The sequence below is a fragment of the Chlamydotis macqueenii genome, chromosome 6 (assembly GCF_036417535.1).
Source record: "Chlamydotis macqueenii isolate bChlMac1 chromosome 6, bChlMac1.mat, whole genome shotgun sequence".
In the NCBI taxonomy this organism is placed as follows: Eukaryota; Metazoa; Chordata; class Aves; order Otidiformes; family Otididae; genus Chlamydotis; species Chlamydotis macqueenii.
This window is the reverse complement of record NC_141561.1, coordinates 43,730,290-43,748,166: the sequence shown is the minus strand read 5'-3', so window position 1 is coordinate 43,748,166 and position 17,877 is coordinate 43,730,290. Positions and strand designations below refer to the sequence as shown.

The 17,877-nt window shown below is 56.5% G+C and overlaps 1 protein-coding gene across 1 annotated transcript in view; it reads right to left on the bottom strand.

The window, feature by feature from the left end:
* Positions 1 to 272: 272 nt before the first annotated feature.
* Positions 273 to 17,877, bottom strand: part of LOC147600344 (axonemal central pair apparatus protein HYDIN-like) — a 39,467-nt gene continuing 21,862 nt past the window's right edge. Inside the window, exons 22-40 of the mRNA XM_086751234.1 lie at positions 16,845 to 17,038; positions 15,954 to 16,106; positions 15,471 to 15,654; positions 14,872 to 15,013; positions 13,462 to 13,612; positions 12,286 to 12,699; positions 11,926 to 12,153; positions 11,237 to 11,443; positions 10,762 to 10,964; positions 10,402 to 10,584; positions 10,036 to 10,155; positions 9,504 to 9,663; positions 9,222 to 9,398; positions 8,900 to 9,094; positions 7,865 to 7,972; positions 6,998 to 7,526; positions 1,694 to 1,885; positions 529 to 1,177; positions 273 to 417 (exon numbers count right to left, since the gene is read on the bottom strand). Of these exons, the coding sequence (XP_086607360.1) occupies positions 273 to 417; positions 529 to 1,177; positions 1,694 to 1,885; positions 6,998 to 7,526; positions 7,865 to 7,972; positions 8,900 to 9,094; positions 9,222 to 9,398; positions 9,504 to 9,663; positions 10,036 to 10,155; positions 10,402 to 10,584; positions 10,762 to 10,964; positions 11,237 to 11,443; positions 11,926 to 12,153; positions 12,286 to 12,699; positions 13,462 to 13,612; positions 14,872 to 15,013; positions 15,471 to 15,654; positions 15,954 to 16,106; positions 16,845 to 17,038 (4,334 nt within the window). The remainder of the gene's footprint in view (positions 418 to 528; positions 1,178 to 1,693; positions 1,886 to 6,997; positions 7,527 to 7,864; positions 7,973 to 8,899; positions 9,095 to 9,221; positions 9,399 to 9,503; positions 9,664 to 10,035; positions 10,156 to 10,401; positions 10,585 to 10,761; positions 10,965 to 11,236; positions 11,444 to 11,925; positions 12,154 to 12,285; positions 12,700 to 13,461; positions 13,613 to 14,871; positions 15,014 to 15,470; positions 15,655 to 15,953; positions 16,107 to 16,844; positions 17,039 to 17,877) is intronic.

Here is a 17,877-nt window from a genome sequence, read left to right as displayed (position 1 = left end):
CCCTCCACGACTTTAGCTGGGACGCAAACCTTCTCACAATTTGTTCCCCCACCCTGTTCCTCCTTACTTCCGCCTTACTGCGCGCCTCCCTCACCAATGCTGGCCTGCCTTATCACGTCGGGGTCACCAATTGTCGCCTCTCGATCGGCAGCACGGCTTAGGCGCCTGTCCGTCTGCGCAACTCCCTACGCAGGTACACAAGAGACGGACACATGGTGTCTAGCTCTGAATGCCAGTTTACTGCTGCGTCACAAAGCCTTATATACCCCCCGCTACTCGTACACCCGACCGCCCCCTGACCCTGTGATCCCTAGGTCCGCCCCCTGGTGCTCGCAGGCACCTCCCACCCGCCTGGCCCTGTATCCCGCAGTCAGCATCGCCGCCACCACTTGCTCCTTGTTGCAGCCACCTTCTGCCCTGCGCTCCAAGAGGTGGGGGAGCTTGTTGAGGGAGGTGGTCAAGCGGGGGACACTGGCAACATCGGGGACAGCGTCCTCAGCATTCCCCAGCCCCGCTGCCCCCACTCACTCCTTGAGGCAGCTGCCCTCCGCCACGTACTCAGAGAGGTCGAGGAGCTCAGCAAGGGCCTCGGCAGTCAAGCTGGCGACATTGGCGGTCAAGGCGGTGTCCTGGCTGTCCCCTCGCTGCGTCTCAACAGCTTGGTCCTGGGGGCAGTCGCCAACCACCACGTCCCCCGAGAAGTTGTGGTGCTCAGGAAGGAAAGCAGTGCTGGCGAGGCTGTTGGGGAAAAGCAGGACGTGAGGGACGGTGCCCTGGCTGTCCCCCAGCCCTGCCAGTGCCACTTGCTCCTGTGGGCAGCTGCACTCAGCCACATACTTGGAGAGGTCGGGGAGCTCCTTGAGGAAGGCGGTAAAGTCGGGGACATGAGGGATGGTGTCCTTGCTGTCCCCCAGGCCTGCCAGCACCACTCCTTCTTGATGGCAGCCGCCCTCCGCCCCGTACTGGGAGAGGTCGGGGAGCTCGTGGAGGAAAGCGGCCAAGCTGGGGCTGTCGGGGACACTGGGGCCAGTGTCCTCAGTGTGCGCAGCGTGGGGTCGGCTGAGCGTGTTGTTGCTGGTGGCGTGCGCTGGCTGCTCCAGAAGGGGCTGGGTGAGAGCGGCTGGCCCCTTCTCGGGCACATGAGCAGGCTTGCCCGGAACTTCCAGCGTGCTCAGTGCTGCAGGAAAAGCAAACACAGCCGAGCCAGCCACGGGGCGATGCAAGCTTTCCTCGGCTTGGCCACCCGCCTGCAGGCTCCGTCACCCCGCAAAGCTCAGCCTGGGGCTTTGCTGTGGTTCTGCCAGTGGGCAGAGCGAGGACAGGCTGGCGTGGGCTGGTGGCAGGGACGCTGTTCTTGGTGGTCTCCCCGTCCTCGCTGGAGGCCTGTGATGGCTTCTGGGTGCTGCCGGGCAGGGTGCGGAGCGCAGGGGGGCCCTGCACCCAATGCTGAGCTGCAGGGCGGCAGGGTGGCGGGGGCCCGTGGCAGGCAGCGATATGCAGCGGGCAGGAGCCTGTGGGGTAGAGGGGCTCCCCCTGGACCACAGCCCACAGCCCCAGCCCCGTCGGCTGGTGGGACACCAGTGTCCCCCTCACCACCTGCTGTTCCCAGCCATGGGCACGGGGACAGGAAGCAGGCATGGAGGGGAGCTGCACCACGGGAGGGAGCTGCCAGCTTTCGGGGAGCTGCTGCAACTTCCCCGCAGCCCCCAGACGCTGGCCTGTGGCACCTGGTAGGTGACGGGGTGGACCTGGGCAGGCTTACAGGACCCCGGCAGCTCTGGAACAGAGGGCAGCACACAGGCGGGGACCGGCGGCGGCACGCCCGGAACCATGAAGCTCACACCGGGCACCTTGGGCGGCATCGACAGCTGGAGAGGGAGCTTCTCTGTGGGGGAAGCAAAGCGGGGCGATGGGGTGAGCTGTTGGCAGGTGGGTCCGACAGGGGGTTACCTGGAGGGCAGGAGCCCCAGGAGGAGCTGGAGCCTGCTGCTGTACCTGCCATGGCAGCTGGTCAGAGTCAGGTTTCTGGGGGACAACCAGCCTGCATCCCTATGGCGAACACTGCGCCAGCACCTGCTTCAGCCAGCCTTGCCAGGGTTTGACTTTTCCTACCACAGCAACTCCCCAGCTCAAGGATTTCCTGTCCCGCTGATGATTTCCTGTCCCCAGTGCTCATTTCCCATCCCCACAATGGATTCCCAACCCAGCCATGACTTCTCAGCCCTGTCACGGTTTCCTACTCCAACAGTCTCCCATCCCCACCATTTCCCACCCCAAGTGTGATTTTTGCGGGGAGGTGAATTTTCTGTCCAAGGGGAAGGGATGGGGCCAGCACCCGTGGCCTGGCCATGCCCACCTTTGTGTGCTGCTCCCTCCTGCCCTGGCAGTGGGGATGGGGCTGGTTTTGGCACTTTTGAGGTTTTGTGACCCTGTCCCTCTCTGCCCCAGTGGGGCAACTGCTGTTCACAGCTGTGGTGGAACTGGTGCCGGTACTGTGCGGACACGATGAGAGCTGTCACAAAAATGCGACAGCTGGCCCGTGCCATCTAAGCAGAGAGGCTGGGGCGCAAAGTACGGCATCACAAGAGGAATTCTTGCAGTTGTGCATCTGAATGCGCGCCCACACTCTGCTGTTCTGCAAAGCAACTCCAATTCTGTGGCATCGTCAGCCGATTCTTTCTTGATCCAGGCATCCCTGGAGTCGCTCTTGCTGCAGTTCCCTGTCTCTGCTGCCAGAGAAGGGCTCAGGCACCTGGGAGTTGTCCTTGTCTCTCTTCTGGTAGAGACCTGAAGCAGCTTGCCCCCAGAACAGACCTTCTTGTGCAGAGAAAGCCCTAAAAATGTAGAGCAAGTGCTTGGACCCTCTTGGACCCAGAGAATGAATTGTCTGGCTCCTCTGAGAACCTCGTGCTGCAAACATTTCTGAACCTAACAAGGATGTGTATCCTGAAGGATTGTTTGTCCTGGCCAGAGTAACAGGGTTGCTTAAAACTGGGACCCTCATGCAAACAAGTAGAGGAAGTTGTCGGTCCTTGGTTTTTACTTTTTTGGGCAGGTGAGTGTCTGCGTTCCTTCTTGTCCTCATCTCCCTGACCTTTACCGGTTTTCCATAAAATACGTCAGAATATAGATGTGGAGAGCTGACTGACCCTACTCTCTTCTTGCTGTCTGAATCCCATCCTGACCTCCTGAGGCGTTTATTTAGCAGGCTGGAACAGTCTCATGCCCTAGCTGCAGCTCCCCGGCCGTGCCTTGACCTGCAGCCGTTCCTCTCACAGAAATCCTTCACAACAGGCAGGCAGACACCTCTCAGGGTCTCTTCACATCTCATTCCCATCTCATCTCCTCTCCGCTCCTTGCAGCCGGGCCGGGCCGAGTCAGGCCCAGACGCCGCCCGACGGGAGGCCAGAGGGTGAGGGGTGCAGGGCTCGTGCCTCCGCCTCCCTGCCCCCGCTCAGCTCCTTCACATCTTCTCTTCTCTTTTTTTTTTTTTTTTTTTTCCCCTTCTTAAATACGTTATCGCAGAGGCGTTATCACGGAACATTCTGGTACCAATTGGCTAGGCCCTGGCCAGCAGCAGGTCCGCCCTAGGCCCGGCCGAGTCCTCTGGACAAGGGGGAAACTTCTAGAAGCTTCTTAGAGCAGCTGCCAGCGTAGTCCCCCCTCACTAAACAAAACCAGAACAGAACGTGGCACAGCACGGGAAGAGAGAATTTGCTCAATACCTGCTCAGACAGAGAGAGAGCTGAGTTGCTTTGTGCTCAGTGGTTTGTCTTGGCTTTCAACACCAACTATGGACACTCAAAAACGGGCAGGCAGGCTAGCATCTTAGGATCTATCCAAATTCAAATAAGGTTTATCATCACCAGCGGGCAGTGTCTAAGTTGACTGGAAGGACTGAAGAAGTCCGTTTTTAAGGTCTGTAGCAGCAAAACGCAGACATCCACATTTTCCCTTTCCTTTCTAACCTGCCATTCCCGATGTTTTAGGCGCTGTTTTTGTACGGTTATATTGGGAACACAAACATTTCATAGAACTGTTTGTGAGTTTGAATACAATTCTGAGCATTGCCATTTCCCTGTCATTCAGTAAAACCACATGCAACGCTATTTCCACCAAAAGCAACCTGACAGTCCTTCTCACAGGCCCTTCCAACCCAGCCCCTCATGTCAAAGACCTTTGAATGAGACTTCCAAACTCCTTGCACCAACAGCCAATGCGGACAGTCTAGAGCATCTCTAAAATCAGCTTCACTGAACACCGCCTGCAGTGTAAAGACTTCCCCAACAAAGACCTTCCAGCTGGAAGGAAATTCAGGTATCTGAGCAGTATTTCTTGCGTCATCTCCTACGTCTGTGTCCTGGTTTCAGCAGGGATGGAGTTAATTTTCGTCTCAGTAGCTGGTGTGCTTTGGATTTCATCTGTGAAGACTGTTGGCAAAAACACTCTGATGATAGGAGCTGTTGTGAAGGAGACGACGGACACTGTCTGGCTTGCCAAGTCTCGTTAAAGTCTCGTTAACGTGCAGATGTGGGAAGCTGGGCAGAAGACAGACAGAATAACTGGCCCAAGCTGGCCAAAGAGAGTATTCCATGCCATGAACGTCATCCTCAGCATAGAAGTGGGGGTTGCCCATGGGAGGGGGCATCCATTTGGGCATTCCATTCTGGTATGCACCCTTGGCATCCATCTTCTTTCCATCTCTCTTGCTTGCTGGCATCGTTCCCTCTCCCTTGCTGGCTTGCTCTCCCCCTTTGCTTGCTGCTCGGTGTCCTTTCGTGATCGCTGCTCGGGACGGGCTGTGTTGGTCATTCGGACATCGGGTGGTGAGAAATCCTACACTGTCCATTTTGTATATTTTGTAGATATTAATACCCTTATATTCTGTTATCCTTGTAGTTTTTAGTATTTCAGTAAACTGTTTTTATCTCAACCCACAAGTCTTCCTTTCTTCCCAGCTTCTCTCCCCCATCCCACTGGGCAGGGGGAGGGTGAGTGAGAAGCTGTGTGGTGACTTGGGCTAAACCACCACACTCTAGGACACAGAAGGGTTTCCCCCAGCTCCCGAATCTGGAGCTCGCTTCCAAAGCAGAAAGGCAATGAAAAAAACACTTGGCATGAATAATTGCAATCAAAATTCGTTAGCAAGCAGTCTCAAGATAGATCAGAAAGCCGAGCCACAGCCCATCAGCTGGAACCCTTGTCAGTGCAGCAGAGCCAACCCTGAGGAAAAAGGCACACAGCTTCTTCTGAAGAATACCAATCCGTGACGGCAAGCGCTGAGAATGAAAACGTTTGGGTAAGGATTAATAACAGGCTAGCAGATAAAAGTCCAGTGTGTGACAGGCTTGTCCTACCAGAGTGGCTGTCACGGCCAGGAGAAACTGCAGATCCTCCAGACAAAGCCCTTGCTGTTCAAGGAGCTTACAGCCACCGCACAAGGGGACCTGGACTGTCACACACGGTGACAAGGCCAAGGGAGCTGCGTGCAGGCCTCCCACGCGCGGCTTGGACCACGTTTGCAACTGAAGTCTCTCTCTGAACCAGGAAATAGCAACGGTAAAGACCGCCCAAGAAGGTGAGAACCAAGGGGCACCCCCGCTGAACAGGCTGTTCCCGTGCCCCTGTAGCCGTCGCTCACCAAGGACGGACCCTCACGGCAAGACGAGGGAGCCGTGGCTCCGGAGAATGAACTCTCAAACCTCCCCAGACTTCTCCCTCCTCTGCCTCACACGTTTGTTCCATGTTTGGTACAGAAACCCAGAAACAGAAACATGTAAAACCTGCACTCATTTGCCGGCCAAATGAAAATATGCAATGGCCAGGCAAAACAACATCCCTTCATCTACTCAGAAAAATACAGATATCCTTCAAAACAAAAGCGCACTTGGATGAGCTGCACAGCAAAAGCTGTTCGATCCTGGGGATTTCCACACACGCAAACATGAACACACCCGTGTGCACAAGAAAGGCGGCACACAACTGGTGAACTGCTTGTTGGGGTGGCTGTGCCCCAAAGCCTTTTCTAAAGGACTGTTAGCAAGGAACGGCTGGCACACCCCGTCAGCTGCGTGTTCTGTTGGCCTCTCCTGGCTGGTGGAAAGGGTTCCTGCGCTTGAATGTCTCCTGAAGGTCCTGCTGGGTATAAGCGTCTACAGCCACCGGCTCATTCTGTTAGCAAATTTCATTCTTAAGAGCTGAAGCCAGCTCTGCTCCCATCAGGAGTCACAAGAGAGGGCTCGATGGCAATCCAAACTCTTGCCTAACGAGTGAGCACTGAACAGCCGCGGGCTGAGCGCAGCGCTGGCAGAAACGGCTCCGTTTGATCCTTCTGTCAGTGCCTGAAGGGCACAAAGAACTGGAACTCGGGAGATCAGCAGGGCATTTGTGGGGATAGTTGCACAAATGAGATGGGAAAACCATTACCAGCCTTTGGCAAGGAAATTTGATCTCAGTCTTCACTCAGTAACGTGCTAAAAACCCCTGAAGAGACCGACACGCAAAGGCTACAAGTGATGTTGAGAGGCTGTGTTTTCAACTGGGAAAAGGGGGCAAGTGCTGACAAACAAACCCATTTCATACCACCCAGAACGGTAAGGCAAGGCACCCAGGATTGGCCCCGCTTCACCATGAAGGACTAACATGCTGAAAAGCAACCATAAATCAACGAGATCTCAAAAGACAGTTTTTCGGGATGGTCACAGGAAGCAATAGGGCTCTGGGGCTTCCGCTACCAGTCAACCCTTGCTGCCAGGGAGTCAAGGACTTGGTGTTATTCTGCATCCCAGCGCACCCAGCTCAGCTGCCAGAAATCAAGGTGTGTTTTTCTTTGCTCTGATTTTCTACATGGGCAATATTAATCTCTGGCCGCTAAGTCCCAAATTGTTTCTCTATTAGAATGCAACTCTGCAACATACTCTACTTTTACAACCACTAATTTGATGGATCCAGCTTAAATTAAGATGAATAGACACCAATGAGAACTCTTTTAATAGACTATGGGTGAGGGGCAGCTTTGTCCAGGGACCTCCCAAGGGGGCACAGGTCACTGGGGAGGGGGGAGGCCCCTGAGGTGGTAGACCCAGGAGATGCCTGCCCCTCCCCGGGCAGGAGAGCAGCACCTTGCTGGTGAAAGGGGCCTCGTCAGCGTACAGGCCGCCCTCCAAGGAGATGGTGATGGAGGCGGTCTTCCTGGCACGCCAGCTCTCAGGGCCCCTGATGGTGAAGGCCAGGTGCTCCACTGGGTCTGGAAAGGCCAGGGGCTGCGGGAAGAGGTTTTTGAAGGGGACGGAGGTAGTGGTGCCGCCGGCTGTGATGGTGAGGGGTCCCTGTGCCTTGGGCAGGAGGATGAGGCCGAAGAGGGATACGCCGGACTCCCCACCAAGCCAGATAGAGAGCTGCAGCCCGGCCCTGGCTCTGCACACTTGGTGGGGCTTGGAGGTCACCTCCATGCTCTTCTCTGACCTCCTCTGGCTGGCACGGGCCATGCTGATGGTTTTCGCTGACTGGAAGTTGGCCCAGTTGTTCTGCAGAGGAGAGAGAAGAGACAGTGGAGGGGCTGATCACCAAAGCAGAGCCAGCAGCTCGGGAAGGAACCGCTGGTCCCCTGCCATCATGCTGGCTGGGGTCCCTTTCCCTTGCCCATCACCCACCTGTACCCTCCCACCCCTCACACCACAGCCCTGGGGAGTGCTCGTGATGAATGGCCATAGGGGCTGCTGCCCAAACGTGCCCAGCAGGGACAACCCCGCACCCAAACGCTGGGGGACCTCAGCGCCCAGCTCTGGCAGCAGTGGAGAAGTGCTTTGGTTGCCCATCTGCAAAGGCACTGCCATGCACCCGCATTACTTTGTTTCGGGGGCACCCCCTGACCTTGAGAAACGCTGGTGCTCAGAGCAGGCTCGCAGGCCTCTGCAGAGATCTTGATGTTTTCGGTCTGAACGACCCCCAAGATGTCTTCTGCATCTGAAACCTGAGGTGACAAGAAACAAGCACTGCTTAGCCCCTTCTCCTCCATTCTTTTGCTAGACAATATCTGAGTCCTTGTCTCTACAGGCTGCTTCCCCCATGGCCTCCCCTGCGTGACAAGCGCTGTGAGCACACAAGCTTTCCTAACCTGTTCATCTCCCGGGCTGACCCAGCGGGGTTCTGCCACAGTAAGAAACCCTGTCAGCCCAACTCTTCTCTCCGCCAGCAGCCGCGTGGCTGCTAAAGCACCCTGGGAAGCAAAGGGATCTTAAAGCCACCACAAGCGTGAGGTGTCCCAGAGCAGGGGGCATCGACAACCAACCCTCTCCTCTTCAATCACCCAGCGTCCTCACTGAAATGCATCCCCGAAACCATGGGGAACAGCCTCCCAGGGCGAGAGTTTGTCGCTCTCTGTCAAGAGCCCCAGACAGAGGCCAGGACGGGTGCAGCGAGCATGCCAAAGTCTGGACAACCCAAGGACAGCATTCAACCTGGCACAGCAGCAAGGTGGTTGTAGCGCGGGCTCAGGGCGCAGCCTCATAACCCAGCCGTAAGCCCTGCAGAGGCAGCGGCTGGTTTTCTGGGGTGACATGGATGCCCGGGGATGCAGCGCGTGTGCTGGCAAACCCAGCTGGAGGCAGCAGAAGCTGGGGTCGTAGCACCCCTGTCCCTGTCAGGCCCATCTCTTCCTGACTCCCCAATATACTTGCCCCATGGAGCTCAGCTACCAGGGCACCCGAGCAGTCACTTCGTCCCCAAGAGCCCCTTGCTGCTAAGGGCACGGCCCCCCAGCAGTGCAGGAAGGAAAGAATCTCTGGAAGCTCATCCTTTTGCCCTCTTTGCAGGGTACCCTTCAAGCAGCCTCCATCCCTAAGAGCACAGGGCTGATCACTCTGCCCTGCTCTGCCAGGGAGGGCACAGTCCCCCTCACCTCCAGCTGGATCGTCTTCAGAATGCTGAGAGCCTTTGTGGCCTTGAAACGCAGCTGCACAGCAAACTCCGTGTGGGGACCCACGATGCCGCTGTCTTCTGACACCGAGAAGTCCTCGCCCAGGTCTTCCAGCCCAATGAGCCGCCAGGCCACGGGCAGCGGTGTGCGGTTTTGCAGGGCCAGGGTCTCATTGTCCTTCCTGCAGACAAAAAGAGACACTCAGCACCAGCTGCTTGATGGGCATGTTAGTCTTGCAGTTGAATGGAACTTGGAGCAGCCCTGGCTGACAGCTCTCGTCCCCGGCGAGGGGCTGTGGGGTGACTGACCTGGGCAGAAGCAGCGTGTTGAACGACAGCTCCTTGGGGCTGACCCCCAGCTCCACCTGCACCCCCTGGCAGCACAGGCGGAAGACCACCGGCTCTGGGTTCCCCTGAACGCAGCAGATGAGCTTGTCTTCCACCAGGCCGGCTGAAGTGGGGTACGCCCAAACGCTCAGCTCCTAGCCCCGTCCCCGCAAGAACAAACACACAAGAGCATTCAGTCAGCAAGAGAAACAGCTCCTGGGCACTGCCACCGCTGCCTGTCCTACCTGCCTGTCTCCTACCTGCTTCTCGTTCGGTTGCAGCCTCATGCTGGGAGGCTCTAAAAGGAACGTGCTCTCCTGGAGATCGCGCTCAAAGGAGAAATGCACCTCTGCTTCCAAGGGGCTGACGTTCAGGATGGTTATCTTCTCGCAGTTGCTGGGATAGCGCAGCTCCTTGTACCTGTCCACAAAAGGGGAAAAGGCTGCAGAGGAGATGCCAGGACCACAGCCTTGATCACATCTTGAGGAAAGCACCGTGTCCGGGCAGCGGCAGGCTGCACTGGAAGACCATGTTCCCACGAGCAGGCTAAGAAAAAGGATCACTTTGGGGCACATTGCACGGAATATGGGTTCATCCTTGCGTTGCTTTGATGTCTGCCCCTATACTTGGTGCCTGCATGCCAGAGGTGTGATGATGCAGTCACGCACTCAAAGAGCGTTTTACAAAATCTAAGTGGAAAGGCACCTGGAAAAATAACAGTATGCCAGGCACATGGCTTCTTCCACCTTCTGTGTGAGCATCAGCTGCTAACTCAGGGCTGGGAGCACGTACCCGTCTCTTGGCTTCCCACACAGCAGCGGTCCAAAGTGGAAAACACCCGTGTCCATGACATACTTCTTGGAGATGATGTCCTCATCCTCCTTGCTCTCCCTCTGGTGGGGAAACACCAGCCTGGGGAGAGAAACAGGGAATGAGGAGCTGTGAGATGCTCCTAGGTAGGAAACCTGGTCAGAAAGCCATAACCCTTCTGGGTGGCTGAGGTACCAGGACTGGTTCCCAGCTCCAAGCACGGGAAGATGCTGGGCTGCTCAGGCAGCACGCTGTGCCCAAGCCAGAAGGTCACAGGGGTACAAGGGGCAGCCCTGGCTCTGAGTTCAGGGGGAGCCATGCGTGAGGGCTCCCACGCGCCAGCCTTACCGCGGGTCCTGGCTGATGGCGGGATACAGGCAGGTGCCCCTGCAGGGCAGCTGGTACAGACGCTTTGTCCCCAGGATCTCAAAATGCAGCGTCTGCTCAAACTGGCCCAGTTCCGTGGAGCTGAAGTGGACCTTCAGTTGCACCTCACCGTGGGCAGGCACTATCCACCGACAGCTGCTCAGCCTGGCAATTAAAAAGGAGATTTCAAACACTGGGAAGAAGCAAATGAGGAACGGAGGGTTGTGGACTTGCCATGCCATGGAGGCACCGGCCGAGGGTGCCTGCAGAGCTGGAGATGAGGGACCTTGTCTGGCGAGATGGCTGCGAAGCAGAGGGGTCACATCCTGCCTCACAGCTCGCCTGACAGGTCTCCCTGGGGATGGAACCGTGTCCACATCACTTTGGTCCAACCTGGGAGGACATGTGGGTGCTCCTGTGTCTGGCCTCTGGAGATCTCTGCTGCCCCGGCTGGAGCTGCGCTTCTTCCTCAGAGTCTCCAGGCTACCCACAGCTTTCTCCTTCCTCGACCGCCCCCTTGTTGGAGTGACCTGTTTCTTGGAGGTCTTAACAGCAAGGGGAGAGAGAGAAGAGAGAGAGAGGTCAGACCTGCCTGGAGACATCCCACCCTGGAAAGAAAGCTGTGGCTCTTTTCTCTCATGATAAAGAACCATCCTATTTCTCAGCAGAGAGACAGCACAGCTGTCTCTTTTGGACAGACAGAAGGGATGCCTGCAGACACGTGGCCCCGTCATGATTTCACCGCCCTTCCACAGTGATTCTTTTCCATCTCGCCTGCCCCCCGTGCCCCCATGCAGCCTGGCCCCTGCCCTGAAACCTTCACTGCGGGCACAGCATCCACGACACTTACAGTCGCCGCCTGTTCTCCTTCCGCAACAGCACCTTCTGGCACAACAAGCTGGAAGTGCTGGAGGGCTTCTCCTGCTGCAGGGGCCGTTCGCTTCTCTGGGTAGCGGATCACGGAGTACAAAGCAGGAGGGGGAATGGGAGGCCCAGAGGGACCCAGTCCCAGCTCATCCAAGATCTAAAGCAGAAGAGAAAACTCTCTTTATACTCCCGTCACCTTCAACCTCCCACTTCCTTAAAGGCACTGAGCTTTTGGCAATGGGGTTTTTAAAATTATTATTTATAGGGAGTACAGTGCTTTTTTACGCCCAGTGGGGTGGGCAGGCTCCAGAGCAGTGCCAGGACCTACAGCTGAGACCTAGAGAGAAATCTCTCCTCTGAGTGACTCAGCTGAAGGCAACACCGACCATGAGCTGCCCTGCCCTGGAACCATCTGGAATGATTTCCACACTGGGAAACTGAACGGACAGGATGCTTGAAGAGAGAGCACTCCCGCTTTGCACCCGTCTGAGGGATGGTGAGAACCTCTCCAGCCACGGGGCTGCTCCGGAGCCGTTGTGGAACAGTGGCCTGGACAAGGCTCTGTGCCCTTGTCCGTGGGACGCAATGCACCAGGGCAGAGCATGGCAGGCTCAGCACCTGAGCTTCACAGGGCTTTACCTGCTCTGCCACTGGCAGCTTGCTGCTCTCCAGGATCTTCCTGGTCACATCTTCTGAGCCCAGTGCTTCGATGGTCAAGCAGGGCACCCTGCCACGCTGGCCTCTGCATGACCCTTCTGCACCTTCCCCTTCCAGCTCAGATAATGCGGAGTCCTCAAGAGCCTCCAGATTTTTTAGCCGCTCCTTCTTCGTGCGCTTCTTCTCCACGCGCTCTTTCTTGGAGCAATCCTTCTCCAGGCGCTCTTTCTTCACACCCTCTTTCTCCAGGCGCTCTTTCTTGGTGCTCTCCTTCTCCATGCGCTTTTTCTTCACAGACTCCTCCAGGCGCTCTTTCTTCCTGCACTCCTTTTCCAGTGTCACCTGATGCTCTTTCCCTCTGTTTTGCTGGCTCCCGTGGCTCAAGGCAGGCTGGCGCCGGGCTTCTGCTTTGTGCCGCACCTCCGCTTGGTTCAGAGGGGACAGCAGGATACCCTGAACCCTGTCCCAGAATGACAAGATATGCGCCACATACTTCTGCGATGCCTCATAGATCTTAAACCTCAGGGCCAAGTTCTCGCTGTCACTCAGAGCCCCCTGTTCTGCGTCTGAGTGTTGCACACGCACGGCTGGGCAGGCATCCATCAGGGAAACCTTGCTCTGCTTTCTCTTCTCTTCCTTGTCACTCCCAACAGCGCCTGAGTGCTTCTTTACAGATCCTCTCTTGTCTACCCCTTTGGTGGCATCCAACTGGTTGCTGGTGGAAATGCTGGTGTTGCTGGCGGATGCGTTCGTGTTCTGGGCAGGAGGAGCAGGAAAAAGCAGTGAGCATTTCAAAGCACCAACTCAGATGCTGCAGGGCAGTGATGATCTTTGCAACAGCACCCCAAGCCTCGCCTGAGACCTGTGCTGGGTGCTCCACAAATCCCAATCCAGAACACAGCTGGTACCCAGGGTAGCTCAACTGAAACCAAACTCCCCAGTGCCAGACTGATGGGGAGTCCTGCCCACCAGATGAAAAGTAGAAAAGCTTCTCCGAACCAAACCAGGAAATTAAAACACCTCCGTACTCCTGTGCAGTCCTCTGGGCTCCATTCTGGTGTGCTGAGCGTCCCTGTGCCTGGCTGACACTTGAGGAAGTCTGGTTGAATACCTAAGGCCTGGCGGGATCTCCTGCCAGGCATGTAGCAAAAGACACCCCATCCCAGACGGATCATGGCCCAGAGGTGTAAGTCATGTGCAGAGTGGGGAGAAATGCTGGACTAAAACTATCTAGGGCTTCACAGTGAATGTCTGGAGTTATGTGAAGCCAAGACTCAAAGGCAGCATGATCCCACAAATGCAGCTCCCCAGCAAACCCATGGGAAAACATCCCTGGCGAAGCAGCAGCATGAGCAAACACCGGCTCTTGTTTCCCAGCACAACCCCACGTGTTACTCACTCAGGCCCATTCCTGGGCCCAGCGCCGCGTGTGGCTGCTGGCTTCTCGGGGAATGGTACAGCTCCGTGGGAAGAAGCTCCCCAGGGCTTTTACTCATCTCTACAAACACAGCCACCCACCTGTCTGACTCCAGGCTGCATTTTCTTCCCTGAAGCGTTAACTTGGTCTTTTCCAAGCTCGCTCCTACTCCTCTTGGAATTCTCCAGCTCTTGTTCCTCCTTCAGGGGTTCCAGCTCCTGACGGTGCTTTTCGTCAGGCTGCTCCATCGCCCTTCAGGAAGCCAAACAGAAAACAGCCCTGTGAGTCACCACCAGAAATGTGGGCTCGCTGCAATCCCAGCTGGCCCTGCACGCCATTCATTGACCCTGAGGCCAGACAGAACTCTTAGGCCATCGCCATGGACTTCCCTCAACCTGGGGAGCCTGGGAACATCCAAAGGGCGGCAAGGTGAGAGGGGTCCTCCAGGGCCAGCCAAATCTAGGCTTTGCTGTCCTAAAGTCTAAATTGTGCTGCTTCTCCAATCAGGTCCACCTGGACCCCTCCAGCACACTGCCAAGGACGGATCCACCATCTCTGCGCACTGATGCCAGAAGCCCTCTCTTGCTCTCCCAGTTTCAACCAGCTCACAAATCACTAACGCCTCCTTATCCCTGCGCCAACACCTACGAGGCTTATCCAGCCCTTCTCCCTGGGCATAGCCTGCTCCTTACTGAGGACACTCACATCAGTCAGAAAGCAAAGGTAACTCCCCTCCTGCAAAACAGGCTCTCATCAACCAGGCTTCCTGCTGGAACCCAGCCGTCACCACGGGAAACTTGTGCCGTCTCTCCTGGAAATCAAGATTGGAAGCAGCCCTAGCCATCTCCTCCCAGAGCAACAAACTGGGGCCTGTGCTGACAGAAAAGCTGAAATGCATGCTCACTTGAAGCAGGTCCCCCTCCCAGTTTGACACTTCCCCTGTGCATCCTCCTGGACAGGGCTGCTTTGCTGGGTCACAGCTTCTCCCAGGCTCCCCTGCTGCTGCAGGCGAAGGGGAGCCGAAGAGACACCAGCTTCTATGGCTGGCGGCGCTCAGTCAGGAAAACCCTGGGAGATCAGCGTTGCACGGGCTTCACCTACAGCAGGACTGCTCTCTACACCAAGGCAGCACAGCTGCACCTCACACCAGCCCACACCACAGCCCCTCTGGTTTGGTGAGGAAGGGGGATGAAGAAGATGGCCATCCACAGCATTAACTCAGAGACACTTGTGGGTGCAGCGGCAAGGCAAGCACAGAGCCCAGCTGCCTGCAGCCAGCGTCTACGCCAGAGGGCTCACTGCTGAATCGGAGAGATGTTCTCTTCTCTCCGAGCGCAAAGTCCCTCCCCTGTTGGGAGCCAGGGAGGTGGAACTGGCCATCCTTGTGCGGCTTGGAATAGACGCTTTTGGCGTTTGCTCTGAAAGCCCTCTTAGCTCAACCAAGGTCTCTGGAGCAGGGAAGGCCCTGAGGGACACTATCCTGGGGAGTTGTCCATGGAAGGCTTACAGACCTCCTCCTCCTCTCACGCCGGGCTTGTAGGAGCCTCTGATTAAATTGAGTTTTCTCTTCCTCCATGAGGGCATCGTACTCGTCCTCATCCATCTCCCAGAGACGTGCTTCCTCCCTCCTGGCAGCTTCTTCCCGCTCCCGTTCTTCAGCACAGACCAGAGGTGAAACCATTAGCCACTGCAAGTTCTGGAGGAGCTGCAAGGATTCACAGCTCTGTCCCGACCCAGCCTATCATCCTGCCAGGCCATCCTGGGGAGCTCATATCCCTGCTCCAGCGTTCAGAGAATCCCCCAAACTGTCGCCTGTACCTTGCCTGGCTCACGTGCACCAGCGCTGTGGACAGCTGGAGGGTGGGTAGTTACTGAGCCACAACAGCTTGCACTTGTGCCCAAGCTTTAATGGCAGAGACCAAGGGGAATCTTACAGCCTCAGCTCTGCTGTGTTTAAGCAACTGTGAGCTGAGTGCTGGCTACACTGAGGCAAAAGGCGGAAGGATTCATAAAACCGTTTCTTACAAGCTCTGCTGGTGACACAGATACACACGGGTAAGGTTGAGGGCTTGAGAGAAGATTGGAAAGGCACGGAGATGAAGATTCTTACCTTCCTGCTCTTTCGCGGCTGTCTCCCTGGCTTTCAAAGAAGCATAATCCCGGAACACGTTCACAAAATAGATGTGAGGCCGATTTCCCACAGCTTTGAGCAGGCAGAGGAGCGCAGATGCCGTGCTGCATGCAAAGCAGGTCTCCAGGCCATCAAACACCACTCCCTGGAAGCAGTCGCTCAGCTGTGAATCAAGTGGCAAAGGAAGAGAAAGTCAGCGATGGCACGCGTTGGGCTCTCAGCTACTCAGTCAGACCAAACGGCAAAGGGCAGCGCGTCGTCGTTCCAAGAGCATCGGCTCAGACAAGCTCTGATCTTTCCCTGCGCTCTGCCGGCTTCTAGCATCTGCAGCTTGACCCAGGCGTGCCTGCACGCAGCCCAGGACTTCTCCAACAGCAGATACAGATCCCCTCCTCTGCAAACTGTACCTCACCGCCTGTCTCTCTGTAGCAGGAACGTATCATTTGCCCCCACCCCACGTACCTGCAGCCTTTCCGAGAGGATGGCCACCAGCAAGTCCTCAGGCAGCACGCAGCTCATCAAGCCCAGCTCTCCCGCTGCGCTGTCACTGATGCTCAGCCATCGCTGCGCAGGAACGCAGGGAAGGGCTGAGCTGAGCTCAGAACTCAATGAGCCCTGCAACATTGAACACCACGAGAGAAATAAACCACCTTGGAACCCCCTGAACATTTCCAGCTGCTGGGCTTGCAGCTCAGGTCTCTCGCTCGCAAGACAATAGACCCAAAGGGCAGGCCAGCAGCTCCAGGGGACAACCCTGGGGGGTCACATCCCTTGGCCACAAGAGACCCAAGCTTGCAAGCCCCTGGCACAGCGTCCCACAGCTTTGCTCACCACCTGCAGCCACTTTGCCAACAAACCATACGACTCAGTCGAGTTTTTCTGGCAGAACACAGGTTTTTGTTCCCACCCCACGCCATCCCCAACCTGCCCAGCTGCCTCTCTGCACTATCGTTCCCCACACCAGGCTCTGGGTGACACAGAGCCCCGCCACGGTAAGCAGCCCCTGCACTTTTAACAAGGCCTGTAGCCACAGGAAAACACGTAACGGTTTTACACTCAAAGAGGGGACATTCAAACTAGACAGAAGGAAGACATTTTTCATGATGAGAGCGCTGGAACATCGGAACAGGTTGTCCAGAGAGGTGGTGGATGCCCCATCCCTGGAATCATTCAAGGCCAGGTTGGACGGGGCTCTGAGCAACCTGATGTGGTTGGAGATGTCCCTGCTCCCTGCAGGGGGTTGGGCTGGGTGGCCTTTAAAGGTCCCCTCCCGCCCAAACCCCTCTAAGATTCTATGATTCTCAAAGGCAACAGAAAGGTGCCATGCACTAAGCTGTGCCGATCACGCTTCACCCGGGAGCCTGTCAGGTCCATTACATGCTGTTTCTGGGACAGGCGCTCCTTTTTCTTTGTCTTGGCCGCTGCAGAGCTTTGGGAACCGACAGACTGCAGGCTGACTTTGTTGGCAGAGGGCGACTGGCTCCTGTCTGGGCTGCGCTTGCCATGGGCCCGGAACTGCCGGCGGCGGGAGGCATCTGCGTTTTGACCTGTGGAGGGGACAAACGGCTCAGTGGGGCTGGCGACGGGCGCTGTGGGGAGCAAGCAGGCACCTCGCACCTCCATGAGCACAGCCTTGTGCCCTGGTAGGGACACAGCACTTGTCCCCCAGCCTGCCTGGCACTGGCAGCACTGCTCCCAGAAGCAGCTCCCTCCCTGCTTCTCTTATTAGCACGAGAAAGCACACCACCTGAAACTAGATTGGAAAGCTAGAGAGCTTTTAATTCACAGCCCTGTGTCCGTCCCAACAAACGTGCACACAAGTAACACCTTTTCCACAGTCACTCCCCCTATGGGTCAAGCCAAGGATTTGTCCTCCAGGACTATTGTTTCTGTACCTTGCCCCCATCCTACATTCTCAGATAGAGACCGTAACACGCAGCCCTGCCCCAGCTGCATCACCCATCTCTGCTGGAGCTAAATCCTCCACATGGGATAACCCCACCGGGGACCCAGGCCCTTCTTCCTTCCACCAGCTCCCAACCCAGCCAAGTTCAAAGCTGAGCAACGCAAAACTGCCCCCACCACAGACAGGGTCTGGCCTCACCCTGCAGAGCTTGGGGCACCAGCTGCCCAATAAAGTTTCCTTAAAGTCTCCGGTCTCACAACGGAGAACAGCACAACTGGCACGAGCTGCCTAACCTGACAGCCTATATAGGAACATCTCAGGAGAAAAGAGCTCATCTGCAGCATCTCTCTCATCTGAAACTGCCCCAGAAGGTGATCCTTCCCTTCCTCTCATGTTTGTGAAGCCACACTCAAAGTCAGTCGTCTAATGCTTCATGAGCCACTTTAGAGACCTTTTTCCTTCTTAAAGTGGGCAGCAGTT